At 52.2% G+C, this 18,674-nt stretch overlaps 1 protein-coding gene across 4 annotated transcripts in view; it reads left to right on the plus strand.

The window, feature by feature from the left end:
• SH3PXD2A (SH3 and PX domains 2A) overlaps positions 1-17,911 on the plus strand; it is a 230,898-nt gene extending 212,987 nt beyond the window's left edge. For all 4 annotated transcript variants that reach the window (XM_014557825.2, XM_014557826.2, XM_032491006.1 and 1 more), the window contains 4 exons: positions 2,109-2,446; positions 3,541-3,590; positions 6,224-6,343; positions 8,430-17,911. In XM_014557825.2, the coding sequence (XP_014413311.1) occupies positions 2,109-2,446; positions 3,541-3,590; positions 6,224-6,343; positions 8,430-10,403 (2,482 nt within the window). In that variant the 3' untranslated portion in view covers positions 10,404-17,911. The remainder of the gene's footprint in view (positions 1-2,108; positions 2,447-3,540; positions 3,591-6,223; positions 6,344-8,429) is intronic.
• The last annotated feature ends 763 nt before the right edge of the window (positions 17,912-18,674 follow it).

The following is an 18,674-nucleotide window of genomic DNA, read 5'->3' on the forward strand; positions in this document are numbered from 1 at the left end:
ACTCTGAGCTGGCTCTTCTAGTCACCTCTTGTCCCCACGACTTAGCCTTTTAGCCAGTGGGAGCTTCAACTGATAGAACCCAACTAAAAAGATTCCACCTTAAGAAGGCTGCCAGACACCCCCTTAAATATGCCATTTCCCAGCATCCCAGGCTCCGTGTTGATCCTTATTTCCTGTCTTTCTTCTCCCCCCCTACCCACCCCCACACACACCCTCCCTTTCCCTCCATCCTCCTTTTCCAGTTTGCTTCCCTCTGGAGTCATTCTGTGCTCCAGAGCTGGAAAGCAGATGTGAGCAGACTTGGACCCAAACACACACAGCCGCTCCTGATTCCCTTGCATCTCTCTGCCTGGAATCTAATTTTATCCATGTAACACCAAAGGAGCACATGGGGGTTTGAAATGGGAGCCAGTCCTGACCATCACTCTTGTGAGCCCCGCCCCCCATCTCTGCACCATGCGCTCATAGAAGAGCACCTGCAGTAGTCCTCAGGCTCATCTTCATCTTTTCTCCAAGATGAAGGGCACCAGTGCCAGATGCTGCTGATAGCTAGCTGTGTGACCCTCTGCTACTTGCTTTGCCTGAGCCTTGGTTGTTGGCTCATATGTAAGATCAGGCATCTTTACTAGTTGGTTCCATCCACCCCTGAAATTCTGTGCTTCTGTCTGCCAGCTCCCTGACTCCCATCCATTTCTTCACTGATGCCTGCCTTCCAAGACCCAAAACAGGGGTCCAGACGGGGAAGCTTGAATCAGCCTACCTGCACATTCATGTGAAATGAACATGAGAAGCCACCTCCTACCTGAGCTTTCCAGCAAAACTCAGACACGTTAGAAACTTTAACTTTCACGTTGCTTTTTCTCCCACCTGATGAGCCCCCCAAAACAAGATCAGCTCAGAGAGGCAGGGGAGAGGGGACTGTCTGACAGCTGGGAGCAGGCGAGGACATCGCACTCCAGACTCGGGGGCATTGGCCAGCAATTACTGGACCGGGAAGTAAGCTCCCAGTGAGTTTGAGTCGAAGCTCAACACCATGAAGGGAAAGGGGAAAAGCTTGTTTTCAGAAGTCAGCAAATCCCCTAAAATTAAGTCAGCCCTGTCATTTGCCTTTTGCTCTTATTTATGGGTTTTGGTTTTGTTTTCATTTTGTTTTGTTTTGTTCCATTTTGTTTTTGTTTTGCCATACCAAAGGCTTTAATTTTATCCAGTCATGTGCTTTATTTGGTCTTTTCCTTTATGGTTTCTTTCGGCTTTTGGAGTTCCATTTAGAAAGATTTTCTCAACCCCCAAGATGAAGCAGATACTCACGCCTTGCATTTTTAATTTTGCTACACAGCTGTGAGGCCAGAGTTTCACTTGTTTCTCCTATCTGGATCTTCAGTTGTCCCTAGATCACTCACTGAATAATCCGTCCTTACCCCACTACTTTGAAACATTGGTCTGTGTATGAACTTGTTCTGTGAACTTGACCCGATTGCTCTTCCTGCAGCAGTGCCGATGCTTTCCACACTCACTCACTTTCCTTCATAGACATCTTCCTCGTTGGTCGCAATATGTCTGTCCTTCTGGATGAATATTTGCAGCTACTCTATCCCAGCATTTTGCAGAAGAGGAAAAACTTGACTTGTAGGGACCTGTCCAAGGTACTGTAGACCAGGACTCAGGTTTCCTAATTCACTTTTGCTACCTCTTCACCTGTCTGATTGTACTTCCTTTTTTGACTGGGCATTTAACTCTATACACCTTCTCATTTCTTATCTCTAGAATTGCCCTCTGCTGTGGTGAGGTAGCAGGCCATTGCAAAGCCTACCTTTTGGGCAACCCCAAATTTGTGCAGCCTTCTCATCCCAAGGTCCCATGCTTACCTGACTTTGCAAATGACGGGAACCCACAGTAAGGGAGATCAGGCAAAGAACAGGAGATAAAGAGGGAGAAATGGTGTTCTGGTGTCTTTTCCACCTGCCCTCAGTTCCAGTTCTGTCCAGAGTTATGGCTTTGCCAAGTGTCTTGCAGAGCATGGCAGAGAAGGCTCAGCTGGACAAGGCCAGATAGAGCCTGGGGCCTAGCAGGGGGGCTCTCATGACGCTGTGTCCCACTCCTCCCCGCAGATACCTGGGCAAAGAGGGCTGGGCGCCAGCATCCTACCTGAAGAAAGCCAAGGACGACCTGCCAGCACGGAAGAAGAACCTGGCAGGCCCAGTGGAGATCATCGGGAACATCATGGAGATCAGCAACCTGCTGAACAAGAAGGCGTCCAGCGACAAGGAGGCGCTGCCTGCCGAAGGCGAGGGCCCAGAAGCCCCCATTGCCAAGAAGGAGATCAGCCTGCCCATCCTCTGCAACGCCTCCAATGGCAGCGCCCTGGGTGTCCCTGAGAGGACCGTCTCCAAGCTGGCCCAGGGCTCCCCAGCCGTGGCCAGGATTGCCCCTCAGAGGGCCCAGATCAGTAAGAGTCTCTGACCCCTGGGTCCTCACAGCACTGCTCTTTAGAGAGGGGGCATGAGATACAAGAAAAGCCAGAGCAGGGTGCATGCTCCCTGTATCATTTTCTTCCTGAGATGCAGACAGACCTTTGACCCCAGCCTCACTCTGTCAACTTATCCCATGCTAATTACAAGAGTGTACAAGGCAGTTCCTTCCAGCTCCTCTACCGAAGAGATATTACATGAGTATGTAACCTGGTAGCACTCCCTCCTCCTCTAGCAGAGAGCCAGGAAGGGTCACTTTGCAGAGAAGTGTAGTTGTCCGGGCTGTGCAGTGGGGGCCCTCGACGCAAGGCTGCCTTCTGAGTGACAGCTGCTGGAACATCTTGCTGAGTCTTAGCCATCCTCCCCTGTCTCCTTCCACCAGTTACTGGAAACCTAAAAGACTTGAAAGGGTGACTGTACGTCTTTCCACGAGCAGTTTTAAGTGGCATTCTTCATGAGTCTCCTTTCTTACAGGAGAAACCAGCTGCTGGTCCCTCCAGTTCTCTAGCATCTCTGGCACAATGGTGCCTATGGTTGAGGGTTAATCTGTTACGAGAGACGAGCTTCCCTTAAAATCTGGAGGAAAGCTGTTTTTAAGTTTAGTCCTAAACTTGGTTAAGTTAGCTCTGTGCCTGAAACCTTTTGAGTATCACTTGGGAAACGTTTTTTGGGTGCCCCCTCTTACCTGGCACTGTGCTAGCTTCTAAGGATTCAGTAGGGAACAAGAAATAGACATGGTCTCTCCTTCTAACTCTGAGAATCCGATAAAGTTATCTCCCCTTTCCCCTGAAAAATGCCTCTATGTTCATACATTTTCAAATGTGCACATCATTTTAGAGGGTTCATGGATCCCCTTGAAACATAGCCAAGGAAGCTTAAAGGGCTGTGGCTTCCCACTGAAGGAGCCCACGTGTAGTGCCAGTAGTGGCTGAGAGCATGAGTTCTTCATAAATGCAGGACAAAAGCAGGAACTTTCCAGGGTCAGGAGGGTCAGGAGGCGGCCACACCCAGGGGAGGTGGGGAAGGCACTGTTGTCTGGCTGGGATTTCTGAAGCCCTGTTTCTTCTGCTAGGCTCCCCAAACCTAAGGACAAGGCCTCCACCTCGCAGAGAGTCCAGTCTGGTATGTGTGTTGAATTTTTTTTTTCTCCCTTGTTCCTCTTCTGGCGTTGGGGGCATGGTAGCAGCCCCCGTTAACTGGCTGTCCCACTGCAGAGCCTGTTAGCCCAGAGCTTCCCCAGGGCCAGGCTGAGGCTTCCAGCTTCATGGGGCTGGGGGCAGGGAGGGAAGCCTGAGGATCCCAGCCTCTCTGCGGCCTAGCTGGACAGTTTGTAATCAAAAACACACTGCACTCCAAAGCTAAATAAATCCATCCCGCCACCACACTGGCAGACATAAACATTTAGACTGGCTGGCAAGAGTGTCCGGCCAGGGCATTGCCAGGGGCTGGAAGTGGGGCTGCTGTCCATGAGAGCCTGGAAGCCCTTCAGCTTTGCCTTCCTTGCTTGGGCGTATCTGATGGATTGTGGTGGATGCCAGAGCCTGGGAGGGCAGAGGGCAGACCAGGGCTCAAACTCAGGGGAGAAGGGTGGTAAATAGCAGGGACTGGCTTATGCTGAAGCTCAAAGAGGCTCAGTGCTGCTGGGAACCCTGGCTCCTGTGGGTGGTTTCCTGGCATCCAGACCATCAGGGAGGCAGATGTGCACTCAGGGTGCTGGGGCTCGGGGCAGCAGTGATGCTGGTGACAGGCTGAGAGCCCTAGAACTGAGAACCTGTTACCCAGGGCAGTGGGATGTAGTGGAAAGAACAGGGCTTCGAGCCTGCTAGGCACGGATTCATATTCCACTTCTGACACTTAGAAACAGCAAGCGCCTGGGCAAGTTTGCTCTCCACAAGCCTCAGTTTCCTTATTTATGAGTTGAGGACAGTGCCAGCCATCTCCCAGGGCTGCTGTAAGGATGAGATGAGACGCTGTGTGCAGAGGGCTGGCCATCAGCTTTCCATTTCCTGTGTCAGCTCTCTGTGCACTGTGTACGAACAAGGATTCGAAGTCACATCTGGGCTTAACAATACTTACTGTGGTCAGTGACATCTGCCTGGGAGAGGGGGACAACTGCTGTCACTGGAGGAGTGGGCCTTCAGTAAATGGGATTTTTGAAGATTTGGCCCCTGGACATGCGAACATCCTTGCCTTGGCCATCAGCCTGAGTGGAGTTCCTGTCTTGTTCCCCGTCGCGTTTTACACAGCTGATTGCCGAGTTCTTTCCTCCCATCTCTCTCAGCCCCAGCTGATTATTTTGAGACAGACTTGATTTTGGCAAGAATGGGGTAGTACCTTCCACGCCTCCCAAAAGCAGGGCTTGCTGAGGCAGAGCTGTTTGTTCCAGCCAGGCAGGGCTGCCTCTCACTGGCTGGGGGTCCCGGCCAGGCTGGGACCTGGGCCTCACCTGCGCACATGCACGGCTGCAGGGCCAGGCACCAGGTGGGGAAAGTTGACTGGATCATGTCTGGTCCCTCAAAACCAGCTTCCTCCCACCCTTCACTCACTCTGACCCAAGGTGACCCAGCTGTGACTGGCAGGATTAGAACATGCTGAGCCTTGAAGGACCAGGCAGGTTAAGAGGAATAGTATAGTGTATCAGGAAGAGGATTCAGCTCTGGCTTCTATTTATGGAGCTCTTCTTATACCCCTGGCTGGACCAGAAGTTATGTTCATTATCTCAGTGGTCCTCTTCATGACCCTGTTGTTAGTTCCATTTTAGAGATGAGGAGACTGAGGCTCGGAGAGGTCAGGGGCCTTACACAGGGCCATGCAGCTGGTGAATTGCTGAGCTGGGACTGGAGCCCACGTGTGTCCAGCTGCAAGGCAGAGGTCTTTTGAGGTCTTCCTGCTACACTACAGCTGCTTTCCCCTCTCTAGCCTCCCAAACACATGTACCTTTTTAATAAAAATTGTTTTGTTTTAACTGATACCGGGACATACTGGGAGTAATGGGGAGGCACCAAGTCTGTGTTCACCAGAGTAGAGACGGGCTGAAGCTGGAATGTCCTCTCCACAAGGACAAGGGGGCTGTCCTTTTGGTTTACTCTTGGATGCCTGGTGCCTTGGACCAGGGCCTGGCACCCAGTAGACACACAACAAACATTTGTAACATGGGTGACTGAGGCTTACAACGTCCCCACATGTCAGGCTTAGATACTGATGTACCAGCTTCTAGGAAACATTTAGGCTTCCCAGCATGTTCCACCCCACCCCAGGGCAAAGGATCCTGAGCTTTATTCTGTGCTTGCCTGACCACTTGGCATCATCATGATGACAGACCAAGGGCTCTTCTCACCAACCCCATGCCCCTTACACCCATCCCACCTCTGCAGCTAGGTGTCACCCCGGTGGCACTTCACCTGAGACTCAAGGACATAACTCTTCTCTTCCAGGAGACAGTGTGACAGTGTGCATGGGCTTTCTTACAACAATTTCTCAGCTTCTTAACTTTCATTTTGGGACCTGGCTGTTGCGGCTTCTGAAAATTGGACTCCAAAGGATATAAGGAAGGAAATTTATAACTAGATGATCATTTTGATAGCTCAGACAATTGATTCAAGTGACTCCTAGGGATTGATTCTTAGAGAGCCTGGTCAAGAAAGGGATCTCTTGGGGAGACAGCCTGAGACTTGAGTCCACTGGTGTAACCGCCACACTTGCCTCTATTATGGATTTGACCGGATGGGTCTTGCTCACTGTTTTCTCTGCCTTAGGGGTTCCAGCTGCCGAAGCCACCAGAGCCCCCTTCTGTTGAGGTCGAGTACTACACCATTGCGGAATTCCAGTCGTGCATTTCTGATGGGATCAGCTTTCGGGGTGGACAGAAGGCAGAGGTGAGCCTTGGGCCATGAGGGGAAGGGTTATAACTCAGGCTGGTTAAAGACCTACCATGTTTCCCATTTATGTCTTGTTGGCAACGTTCCTGAGGGCAGGCAGGAAAGGTGTAGAAACAAGACCCTGCAGGGATGAAAATTTGCCTAAAGCCAGTCAGTGCTATGGCCAGGACTAGAGACCCCGGCTCGTGTCTCCACCCAGCTCCCTCACAGCAGCATTTCCCAAAGCATTACAGGAGCTTGTGCTGGGGCGCCTTGAAACAAAGGGCTTCTGGGATCGAATGAGTTCTGAAGACAGTGAGTTAAACAAAATCCAACCGGTTTTGTTGTTTGAATTGCATAACTTCTCAGAGCCTGTGATATGGGGATGTCACTGTGTGTCTCCAAGAGGGGACCAGAAAAGGCAGCTTTGCCTAGACATCCTCTCCCAGGTGCACCTGGGGGCCAGAATTCCGCAAAACCCACAGTAGGAAGCGCTGTTGTTGGAAGAATGTGGTCCAGGCAGCCAAAGTAAGATACCGAGGACCTGGCTTCTGGCCACGTCCACACCACAGGCCCCTCTGACATCTGATGCAGTCGCTTCTCCCCCAGGCTTTGATCATTTCTCTCTGCAAATGGAGTGACAGACCCTGTCATGTTCCCTCCCGGCCCATATCCTAGCATTTCTGAAACTCTGCTTTGTGGCTGGCACTGAACATGGCATTCCTGGGACCAGAGAAGATCTGTGACTCAGTCATTTCTCCTGAGTGGCTCTGTGTGGTGATGAAGCTAAATCCTGTTAATACCTGTAAAACTGTCAGACAAGTAATTGGGCAGTCTCTGTCTAGTGAAGTGGGTGATTCCCAGTGTGAATGTGTTACAGCACATGTCTGAAACTTTGAACCAAATTTTCAGGAGAAATCATTCTCTCCGTGGTGCTTGTGCTTCCAGAAGAGCCTACAAAGCTCATAATATAAGAGAACTCTCATACTGAGGATCCACCCAGGCATAAATTTTGAGTATGGAGTGGGCAGAGCGAAGGATGGAATATAGGACAAAAGGAAGGATGGGGGCTGCAGAGGGCTGGCCTCACACAGGGCTTGCCTTTGGTAGTCTCTTTCTGTCCTCCCTCCTTCGCCCCACTTCCCCCAGTGCTAATGTTTTTGTGCTTCCCTTCTCCTCCCTGGGACCTCTTCCTCTAGGAATGTCCCACAGTCCCAAATTACAGTTGTCCCTTGGTATCTGTGGGGAATTGGTTCCATGATCCCCAAGAGTTACCAAAATCCCGGGATGCTCAAGGTCCTTATATAAGATGGCACAATTCAGTCAGCCCTCCGTATCCATGGATATACAACCTGCCACCATGGAAGGCCAACTGCATCTTCCATTTATGTTCCCTAATCCAAATGGACCTCAGAACAACCAGCAACCACACTCATAGCCTTTAGCCAATCTCAAATTGAAGTTAAGAAGGCAGCTCCTTGAACTAGTTTATACTAACATGGAAATGACTGAAAACTTTCCATTCCACTGGAAATTTCTTCAGCTAGTGGGATTTCAGTGGGATCCCACATGTTATGAAGTAACCACAGGCAGTGGGCAAACCAGAGAGGCTCTGGCCTTAGGCCTTAACTCCCAGTTCCACTCACCTGCACCCTCCTGTTCTCTTCTGACCTGAGAGACCCTTTCCAGGGTCACTGAGGGAGGACCTAGCAATATGGGAGTGAAACAAGGATGGCAGTGGTAGAATGGCAGTCTTTTGTACACATGGGTCCATGGCGAGTTGGGTTTTGTAGGGACTGGGAACAGTGTATCTTCTAAGTGTATTAGCTCAGCAGGAGGAGAAGTGAGGATCTAGTAATGGAGACTAGCTTGACCAGGGTGTTGACTTGGAGGAGCTGGAGGGTGGCCCTTGGAGAGTAGGAGCTCCCCCGATCCAGGAGATGATAGAACCCATCACTTACTGATTTAGGTCCCAGCTCAGTTTGCTCATCTGTGAAATGGAGATAATGTCTCCTAGAGCCAAAGTATGAAGCTCCTAGCCTAGCACATCTTAGGGCAACAGCGATCCTCCCAGCTCACTGGCCTGTCCGCCCCTTCTCCCTAGGTCATCGACAAAAACTCAGGCGGCTGGTGGTATGTGCAGATCGGTGAGAAGGAGGGCTGGGCCCCAGCGTCGTACATTGATAAGCGCAAGAAGCCCAACCTGAGCCGCCGCACGAGCACCCTAACACGGCCCAAGGTGCCCCCGCCGGCGCCACCCAGCAAGCCCAAGGAGGCCGAGGAGGGTCCAGTGGGCGCTGGCGAGAGCCAGGACTCTCCGCTGAGGCTCAAGTACGAGGAGCCTGAGTATGACATCCCTGCCTTTGGCTTTGACTCAGAGCCGGAGCTGAGCGAGGAGCCCGCAGAAGATGGTGGCTCGGGGGACAGGCGGCCAGCCCAGCCCCACAGGCCCTCGCCCGCCTCCTCGTTGCAGCGTGCCCACTTCAAGGTGGGTGGGTCTGCCGAGGACGTGGCCCTGGAGGAAGAGACCATCTATGAGAACGAGGGCTTCCGGCCGTGTGCAGAGGATGCCCTGTCAGCCAGACGCTCCTCCCGCGACAGTGACTCTCCAGGCGGCTCCCCGCTGTCCCTTGCCAGGAAAAACTCCCCCAAATCAGGCTCCCCCAAATCGTCATCACTCCTAAAGCTCAAAGCAGAGAAGAATGCCCAGGCAGAATTGGGGAAGAACCACTCCTCAGCCTCCTTTTCTTCATCCATCACCATCAACACCACCTGTTCCTCCTCCTCCTCCTCTTCCTCCTCATCCTTGTCCAAGAACAGTGGGGACCTGAAGCCCCGTTCTGCCTCGGATGCGGGAATCCGCGGCACTCCTAAGGTTGGGGTGAAGAAGGACACTGACCTGAAGGCTGGGCTGACCTCCTGTGCCCGTGCCAAGCCATCAGTTCGGCCCAAGCCCTTCCTGAACCGCGCAGAGTCCCAGAGTCAAGAGAAGATGGATATCAGCACTTTACGGCGCCAGCTGAGGCCCACAGGTCAGCTCCGGGGTGGCCTCAAGGGCTCCAAGAGCGAAGATTCAGAACTGCCCCCCCAGACAGCCTTCGAGGGCCCCAATGAGGGGTCCAGGAGAGGCTCGGCCGACCTCATCACCCTCCCGGCTACCACCCCGTCGTGTTCCACCAAGAAGGGGCAGGAAGGGCAGGCCACCTCCTACACGACATGTAGTGCCTACCAGAAGGTCCAGGACTCAGAGATCAGCTTCCCCGCAGGCGTGGAGGTGCAGGTGCTTGAGAAGCTGGAAAGCGGCTGGTGGTATGTGAGGTTTGGAGACCTGGAGGGCTGGGCCCCCTCCCACTACTTGGTGCTTGGCGAGAACGAGCAACCCGACCCCCTAGGCAAAGAGCTGGATACAGTAACTGCCAGGAGCAAGCAGAATGAGGGCAAGTCAGACAGCCTGGAAAAAATCGAGAAGCGGGTCCAAGCGCTGAACACCGTCAACCAAAACAAGAGGGCCACACCACCCATCCCCTCCAAGCCTCCTGGGGGCTTTGTCAAGACCTCGGGCGCCGGGGCGGTGAAGATGAGGAATGGTGTGCGGCAGGTGGCAGTGAGGCCCCAGTCGGTGTTTGTGTCCCCACCACCCAAGGACAGCAACCTGTCCTGTGCCCTACGGAGGAACGAGTCGCTGACAGCCACTGACGGCCTCCGAGGCGTCCGCCGGAACTCCTCCTTCAGCACTGCCCGCTCAGCAGCTGCAGAGGCCAAGGGCCGCCTGGCCGAACGGGCCGCCAGCCAGGGCTCAGACAGCCCTATCCTGCCCACCCAGCGCAACGGCATCCCCGTGTCCCCCGTGCGCCCCAAGCCCATTGAGAAGTCCCAGTTCATCCACAACAACCTCAAAGATGTGTACGTCTCTATCGCAGACTACGAGGGGGATGAGGAGACAGCGGGCTTTCAGGAGGGCGTGTCCATGGAGGTCCTGGAGAGGAACCCCAATGGCTGGTGGTACTGCCAGATCCTGGATGGGGTGAAGCCCTTCAAAGGCTGGGTGCCCTCCAACTACCTAGAGAAGAAGAACTAATGGGGGCCGTGGGTCCTTCCAGCCTTAGTGTGGGTGAGCTGTGAGATAAGACAAAGGGAAAGGGAAAATGGGAGGGGGTGGGGGAGGACAACATTAAACCTATAGAATGTGTGACCTCAAAGATGCACCCCTCCAGGCTGTCCCCCAGCTGAAAACGTCTGGGGCAGGGAGGGGTGCCCACAATGAGCAGGGAGGGGAATGGGCAGGGGCAGCCTGGGACCAGAGGCAAGAAAGCTGAGCCCCACATGTGCACCTTGGGGGCTTTGCTGACGGACTTGGCGCCATTTGGGACAGGCCGTGTGGGAAACCCTATTTTGTGCCTTGGCTGCAAATCTGGAAAATATGTGGTTGTGGGGGCCTCCCGTGCCCTGCTTCTGCTTAGCCTGGTTTCAGCTGCTGGCATGTTGCCCCCAGAGGTAGCCCTTGTATCATCCTAATCTGTGTTCGTGAATTACGCTAGTTTCCCAGGGATTACTGCCACCCGCCACGGGTGGGTGTGGTCGGAGACACCACTGGCCCTGGGGCTCGGACGCATCCCCTGTGAGCTCAGGCTGTCCCAGGGCCAACTGAAGAAACAGCAGTTTCCCCGGTGCCAGCAAGGACCGCCTTTCTTAGCCATCACTGCAGCTGGCCTTTGGAAGCCAGCCGCCCTGCCTGGGACAGCCTGGTGGAGGACCACCACCCCCGGGGTTTACAGAGGGGGTGGGCAGAGCCGTCGATCTTTTCATAGTCTGCACAGACTTTATTTTAGGTATTTCTGGGTGGGCAGTTCCTTTGCATGTTTTGGGAGAGGTGTATTGCTTTGGGGCTTCTCTGTCGGGCCTAGGGTTTTGGTCTTATTTTAGGGGTTGTTTGGGGGCCCAAGGGCGGTCAGCCTCATGGGATGGGATGGGTGGTGGATGGCCTTTCTGTCGTACTCTTGTGGAGAGATTGGTTTGTTTTGTGTTTTCCCTCTCCACAATCCAAAGTCGCTTCATTTGGTATCCACTGTGTAGACAGTACCGGATCTTGGCACTTGCCGGAGGGATTTCAGGCTGGAGAAGCCCTGGTCCCAGGCGTGGCAAAGCGGAAACGCTGCTCTCCTGGTCCTTGCCCAACCTCAGTGGGGTAAAGCCCTCCCCGGGGAGGGGCGTGGTGTTCAGGAGAGGGGCAGCATTCGTTCTCTTGCCTGGGCAGGACCCGAATATGCGTGGCCTGTGGAGAAGCAGCTGTCACCCCGACCCTGGGCCGAGGGACCCCACTGGGCAGATACCACCAGCCACCCCCTGGCCTGCAAGTGATGCCGCAGGCGCCTGAGAAGACAAAGATCCCTGGGCCAGGAGCCGACCTGGTCTTCTCGAGGGGCAGTGCCCCTGTGAAGAGAGAAGGGAGAGAATAAAGTCCCCATCAACTCTGGGTGGTGTCTTTCAATCGCTGATGTTTCAAGAGGCCAAAGCGGCCTCCCCAAGGACTCACCCTTCGCTGGGAGTGGATTTCCACACGTGCCTTTGATTGCAGACAGATCCGGCTTCACAGCCGCTGATTCAGCTGCCAGATCCTGGACTGAGGACGAAGGGACCTTCCTCCACCCCTGCTCCCCACCCAGGCAGTGTCTGTTGCCTGAAGAGCAGTACGGGACCGTCTTGCGCCCTCATCCCTCCTCCCTCGCAGTACTGATGCCTGGCAGCTCAGCAAACTGCTCCTGTTCTTTGTTGGAAGGGCCGTGGTGAGATTTTGCTTCCTTTTGTTTTGTTTGTGAGTTTGTTTAAAGTTGAAATTAGTTCTTTTCTTCTGCTGGACAGTATTAAATAGAGCAGGATGTTGAGTTAATCTGCTAGATTGCAGTACTAATGGTAGTGGTGTAGTGTCTTCATAGTAATATTATTTGGACTTATTTGAACAATAATGATAAAGAAGTGGTTCATTATTTTTTAATTAATGCACTTTAATAAGGTGGAGTGGAAAGAAACCCAGAGAGCAAAGTGCATTACTTAAAGATGCAGTATATACTTTTCTCATTTTTAAGCAGCACATTATTTATTAAAAAAAATAATTTATGATTATTTAAAATAAAATTTAAAAGTAGAGTGACTGTCAGGTTAAAGGACCTTCCACGTAGCTATCTTCCAGGGGGAGGGCCCCAGCGGCCTCACTCCTCAATGTCTGCACTGAGCCAGTTCAAACAGTAACACGCCAGCCAGGCCAGGAAGGAGTGCAGGACGCATCTGCCAAGCACAGAGCATCTCAGTCAGACTGGACCACAGTGCTCCCCAGGGCCTGTCTTTCCCTGCCTTTCCTCAGTGTCTGTACTGCCCCGTGGGGCTCTCTACCACCCATGAGGCCTGTGTTCTCCCAGCTCCCCACCCGCCTCCAAGGACCGTCTCTCCAAGGTCACTCCATCCCATCCCCTCCTGTTACTGCAGCCCAAAGACAGGAATTAGCGTCCCCCAAATCACATAGCTAGTTAATGGCAGACTTCCCCACTGCCTCCCTCCCTGCACTCCTCCCCACTTCCCCCCCCCCCCATTAGAGTTTATTGTGTGGTCATCATGTTTACATTGAGACAACCAGCCCAAGGATGGCTGGGAGTTGCTCAGGCATCCAGGAAAAGTGGGGAATGCTGCCACCTGGTGACAGCGTGTAGATTTGGGCAATGAACAGGGATTGCCGTGCCCCGTCTTCACCCCTCGCCCTTCCCATCACCCCCTAATTCACAGCACAGCACAAACCCTGCAAACCCAAAGAGAATATTAATACTTGAAGCAAGAAGGGTGCATGCCAGTCCCTCTCAAACATGGCCAGGGGATGCCAGGCCTTGTGCCCCTGGACTCCTAGCCGTGCCCAGGGCAAGAAGGCTTTTCCCTAGAGCTACTGAGCTGCTTTGTGATGTTGGAGGGTACTGCTGGCAGCAGGTGGAGGAGGGAGGGGCCTGTGGCTCTGACCCACCTGGAGGAAAACCATATTGGACTAAAAAAGGAAAAAGAAAAATGAAATCTCAGCAGTGTCCAAACTTAGTTTTCCATTAGTTGCGATTGAAAATGTGAAATGACGTTGTATTGCTGTATACTGCAACTTTAATCATAATGAGCCCTTCTGAGGTCATTATTGAGGTTTATATAATGCCTGAAGATGCATCATTTGGTGCTTTTTCTTTCAGTTTAAAGACTTTTTTCTTTTATTACAAGGGGAAAAAAATGTCTTCATCTCTCTCCCACTTTTTATCAGGGGCCTGGCTGGGCTCCCTGGCCCCACCATACTGTTCCCACTAGGCCAAGGGACCCTGGAGGCAGCAAGAGGGAGCCAGAAGGGACAAGCTGAACAGTGGGTGTGCCATCTGCCCCAGCTGTGGCCAGACCCTCTTCACCAGCCCTTGGCTGCATCTACCCCAGCCTGGCCCCACAGGCTCCTCTGTCTTCCTCCTCCATTCTCCATCTTGACGAAGGCATTATATAGAATCGTTTTAATCACTTTCAGATGTTAGAGCAGTGTATTTTACTGGCGTTTATATCCGTTGCTTTCCTCAGCAAGGCATGTTACTACTTTTATCATCTAAGGAAAAAAGACAAGGGAATTTCAGTCAAGCATTATTTTCATATTACTAGTATTTGCAGAGTAGGTGTAGAACTATTTAAGTTTAGACCTTGGTTTGGTAGTTTGTTTTGTTTTTAAGGAAAAAAAGAAGATAAAGTAATCCCTACTTTTCCTGTTTTTGTATTTAACTAATATATTGTTTCTTTAAGGTTACTCACTCCCCCCCCCCCAAATACTTTGCATTCTCAATCGAAAATGAAAACAATCTGAGAGACAGGAAAAGTGCAATATTATCAAGACGGATGCCAGGGCTTGCTGGGACAGTGGTGGGAGGCCTGGTCTGTCGCCAGGGGAGGTGGGGCTGCTTGGAGGAGTCAGAGCTGTGGAACCGACAGGTGACCTGGGTATTGATGTTTTACTCCTCCCTCTCCCTCCCCCTCCCTCTTCCCTGGCAAGATGGCAGAGGTCCCCGCCAGAGGGCAGCCCCTTCTGCTGGGTGTCATCCACCCACAAGAAAGGGATTCAGGGAAGCAGCATGGGGCGCTTGGCCTTCCAGAGCCCCAGCCCTCGGCACAGAGCAAGGATCTCCAGGAACCATTCCGTGTTTTCATTTCTGTTGTTTTTCAGCCAGCTGCTCAGAAAGACCTGTCCTGAAAATCACCCTCAGCAGCCCTCTCTCACCCCAGCCTCCTGATGTTTGGGTCATGATCCTTCTGGTGTATGTTTGAGTTTTCTTAAAACTATATAACCTCAAGTGCAGTTTATGGGCAGGAACCCTAGATATAACCAAATCCTTTTTGGGGGGATGTTGGTGCCTCGAGCCTGACATCCCCAGTGACACAGCAATTCCCACAAGCCTGCAGCTGGGCCTGGTGCTGAGCCGGGGCCACCCGTTCATCTCAATGACTTCAGCCTGAGGTGTGAGCCCTGTGTCTGCTCAACACCCCGACAGTCCTCACAAGGTCTCAGAGAAGCATCAGAGGAGCCCGCTGAGGTCCCTGCAGACAGAGCTGCCCACAACAGGTACCAAACCGCCACCTCTGAACTGGGTACCGGTAGAGAGAGCAACAGGATGGGAAGTCTCTGGGTCCAAGCCGTTGGAGCTCTGCCCGTCAGGGCAACAGGGACATCCTTACTGGCTTGTCCCCTCCACCTCCAGTACTGTATGCTTGCTGCTCCAACCCTTTTGGTGAATTTTTGTACAAATATGGATCTGCGTGCCCAGAGCAGGACTGTGCCCCTGTTTGTGTGGGTGTCTCTCCTTGGAGTGTATACATCTGTGTGTCCAAATCTTCGAGAACCTTATTGCAGAGCTCTGTGGAAAGAGAATCATCCACATTGCTAAAGAATTAAGATTCCCTCACTTTTTTGAGGGCTGTGTGTTGTTGAAGTGTGTGTTGTGCTTGTGCACGCGTGTGCGCACGTGCGAGTGTTGGTAATTTCCCACTTGGACTAAATAACATGGGGTTAGAGAAAAAAATACTGGGCAAGCTGTCTCCATTGAACAAGTCCTTGGCATTGGGCAGGCCCCACGGGACTCAGCTTCTGGCAGCAAGTGTATGTGTTATTCACACGCGTAATTCTGGCTGGAGAGTGCAATGTGTCTTTTATTTTTTTGTAATTATTTTATTAAGTATTTAGTTGGAAACTTCACACTGGCATTAACAGATCTAGCAGAAGCAGCCCAGGCCATCGTCCCAGGTTCCAAAATGAAGATGTGGAAGCAATGCCGCTGGGTGTGGACGTGCTGAGGTGGTTACACTGGGTCACCTGCCCACACACGTGTCTAGCAGGCTACCTCCCAGCCTCTGCCGTGCGTGTCACCACTGCGGGAATTCCCGTGGCACGGGAGCTGCTGGCCCTCAGTTCTTGTGTGTCTGAGGGCGGGTCAGGTGGGTCAGGGTGGGAACTTGGTCACGGGGAGCTCAGCAGACCTGCCTGTGCACCATCACCTCTTCTGGTCTAGACTGCAGGCCCCGACTGAACACATCACAGGAATCGTGTGCAGGGCTCCCCCTTGACATTACTGAGTTTTTTACTTAAATCACAATCCCTGTGTGGGGTGGGCTCTGTGGTTGTCAGGCTCTTTGACCAGAGCATTGACAGAACAGGGTCAGAGACATAGCTTCACTTCAGGAAGAACAAACCCACTGATACTAGCATCCCTCCTGTTTTGTCCCATGTACCTGGGTCCCCAGGCCAGAAGCTGGGTACATTGGTGCTTACAGACTGAGTGGAGGACTCTGCCTTCCAAGGGCTTGATCCCAACCTACCTATAAAGTTGGTTTTACCCTGCAATCCCCTTTCCCCGACCCTATCTTTTTAATCTTGAGTTTGTACTTCAACCAGACAATCAGCCCCTTCTCCCATCCCAGAACTTAATGGTCCTTAGAGAATGAGTCCCTGAGATGAAGTTCCCTCCTTTGCTCCCATTTCTACCCTGGCTAACGGGCTGGATCTCAGGAGGCAAGAGAGTGGGAGAAAGGAAGGAAGGAAGAATTGTTGTTTTAAAGCAAAAGTATGGATCGAGCATGTTGGAAGTGAGTGAGAGGCACGTCGGTGAGATGGGTGAGTGCGTGTTTGGGGTTGCTGGGGCTTCCCTTCCCTGGGAAGTGGCTTCCAGAAGAGGATGTCTTCTAGGCAGAAAGGGAAAAGTGTGAGAAGGTTGACAGAGGGCTTGGAGTCTGGAATTTTGTCTTTATTAGAAAGGAGGAAGAAGTCAATTCTGAATGTTTCAGGAAGAAGAGAGCAGGTAGCAAGGGAATTTAGTGATCCAACATCCAAGGGTCCCACCAGAGCAGGTTGGAAAAGCCCTAAGATTTGGCTGTAGAATAAGCTGGCCTTAGGAAACAATTACTTGCTGGGCCACAGGTTGGGTCCCTGAGAGGTTCTTAATGGTCATTGATTTACTCAGTGCAGAGGCAAAGTTGCCAGTAACAAACCAATCTTTGAATTTGGAGGCCCTGGCTCTAGAACAGTCATCCATCTCCCAGTTTCCAGGCTGGTTTTGCCCACCTGCCTTTGTCCAATCCAGAGCTAGTCTCTTGAAGTGCTTGAATCAGAGACCAGTGACCGTAATGAATCATGCAGTAGGGACCCACCACCCACCCCCGGATCCTCAGGGTCCAGACACCATCAGGTGTATCTGGGAGGAAAGAAACCTCATTTGCTCTTCTGTTCACACCAGTTATTCTTGAGTATCTCTGATGCTGCCTGTGGTTGTTCAGTTTGCTGAGCCCTGCCTCACTGGTGTGACTTAGAAGATGGGGTGCAATGCACACTCACCGTTTTTAGTGGCCTATGGCCAAGGTATACTGCTCTTAGTGTTTCAGAAAAAGAAGGGTAAACCAGAGCCACCATTCTTGAATCTGTAACTTGTTCTCTGCAACAGGTTTTTAGATCCAGGACACAGGATAGGAAAGGGGTTTCACTGCCAGTTATGGGAGGTCTGCAGGAAGGTGACTTCTAAGCAAGGCAGATGTGAGTGGAAGGTTCATGAAGCATGGGTTTGTGGACTGCATGGTGCACGTGAACTGCTGGATGTCTGGGGTGTTCCGCACTGTGTCCACTCAACCCCTCCCAGCGCCTAGTCTGTGGGGTCCAAAGAGGTGTTCCCTTGTCCCCGCTCAGCAGAGAAACTGAAGAAAAGGACATTGAATTAAGTGCAGTCAATTTGAAAATGTGCTAAAAAATTTCCAGGATCAATGGTGGTGCTAAACTGACTCCATGTTTCTAGTATTTTTAATAGTGTTTTTTTTTAATTGTTCTCATCACAAAAAATGCAGTGTCCTTGGGGAAGGGACCCAGCCCCTTGACCTGCCACTTTCCAGGTGTCCTTTATGATTTTGACGGGACTCTTTGGTCTGCAGAAAATACTCTGTCTTGGCATGCTTCCAGACTGTAAAATTTGGGTTGTTTTGTTTTGTATTTTGTTTATGTTTACAAGCATCTTGTATTTCCCTGAAAACTAAATAAAGTTTCTGGCCTTTTTAACTGAACAGAATCATCTCCTGATTCTCCCTGCCACCAGAAAACTCATCCAGCTGAATGGCAAAAGCCACATTATCTCAAGTGCAGCGTGAACTGCAGGATCCAGAGCCCTCTGAGGACTTTGGAGGGGTGGGGGGAAGCAGGTAAGTTCCTGCAGCTGGTGAGAAGCGTGCTCAAGCTCCTCCCCCTTCTCCACCTTTGCAAGGCTTTCTGGGCAGTGGCCAAGGCTTTGAGAGAGAGATGCAGATCTTGGGGCCAAAGACCCACATCCAGCAGTCTACATGGCCCCTCAGCTTGGAGCCCCAGCCCTTCCCCTACTTTTGCTAGACTCCAGTAAGCAGGGAAGGGCTGGGCAGTCCTGGTATGGGGAGTAGCCCATGGCCATTCAAGGCCAGGCAGAGGCTGGGCAGCTAGAGCATGCTCCCAGGAGAGAGGGCAACAAAGCAGGTATCCCATGTGCCTCTGAGGCCCATCTTGCCAAATGAGCTCAATTCCCATGTTGTACCCGGACCCCCTCCACCACTCCCCAGCTTCTGCAGCCCCCTAGATGTACTCAGCACATTTAGAAAGTTTCTCCAAAGGTCCCTGCCAGAGGCCTCCCTTGCTGTGCCACCCATCTGGGATAAGCCTCTGCATCCACCAGTGGGAGCACAGCTGAGTTCCCAGAGGCAGGGGTCTGGGCTTGTGTAAGGGATGGACAGCCTCTGCTGACCCGAGTGGAGGACCTGCCATCCTCTCTTCAGTCCCTAGGTGGCGCTGCCCTTCCACAAA

This window comes from Camelus ferus, chromosome 11 (genome assembly GCF_009834535.1).
Source record: "Camelus ferus isolate YT-003-E chromosome 11, BCGSAC_Cfer_1.0, whole genome shotgun sequence".
In the NCBI taxonomy this organism is placed as follows: Eukaryota; Metazoa; Chordata; class Mammalia; order Artiodactyla; family Camelidae; genus Camelus; species Camelus ferus.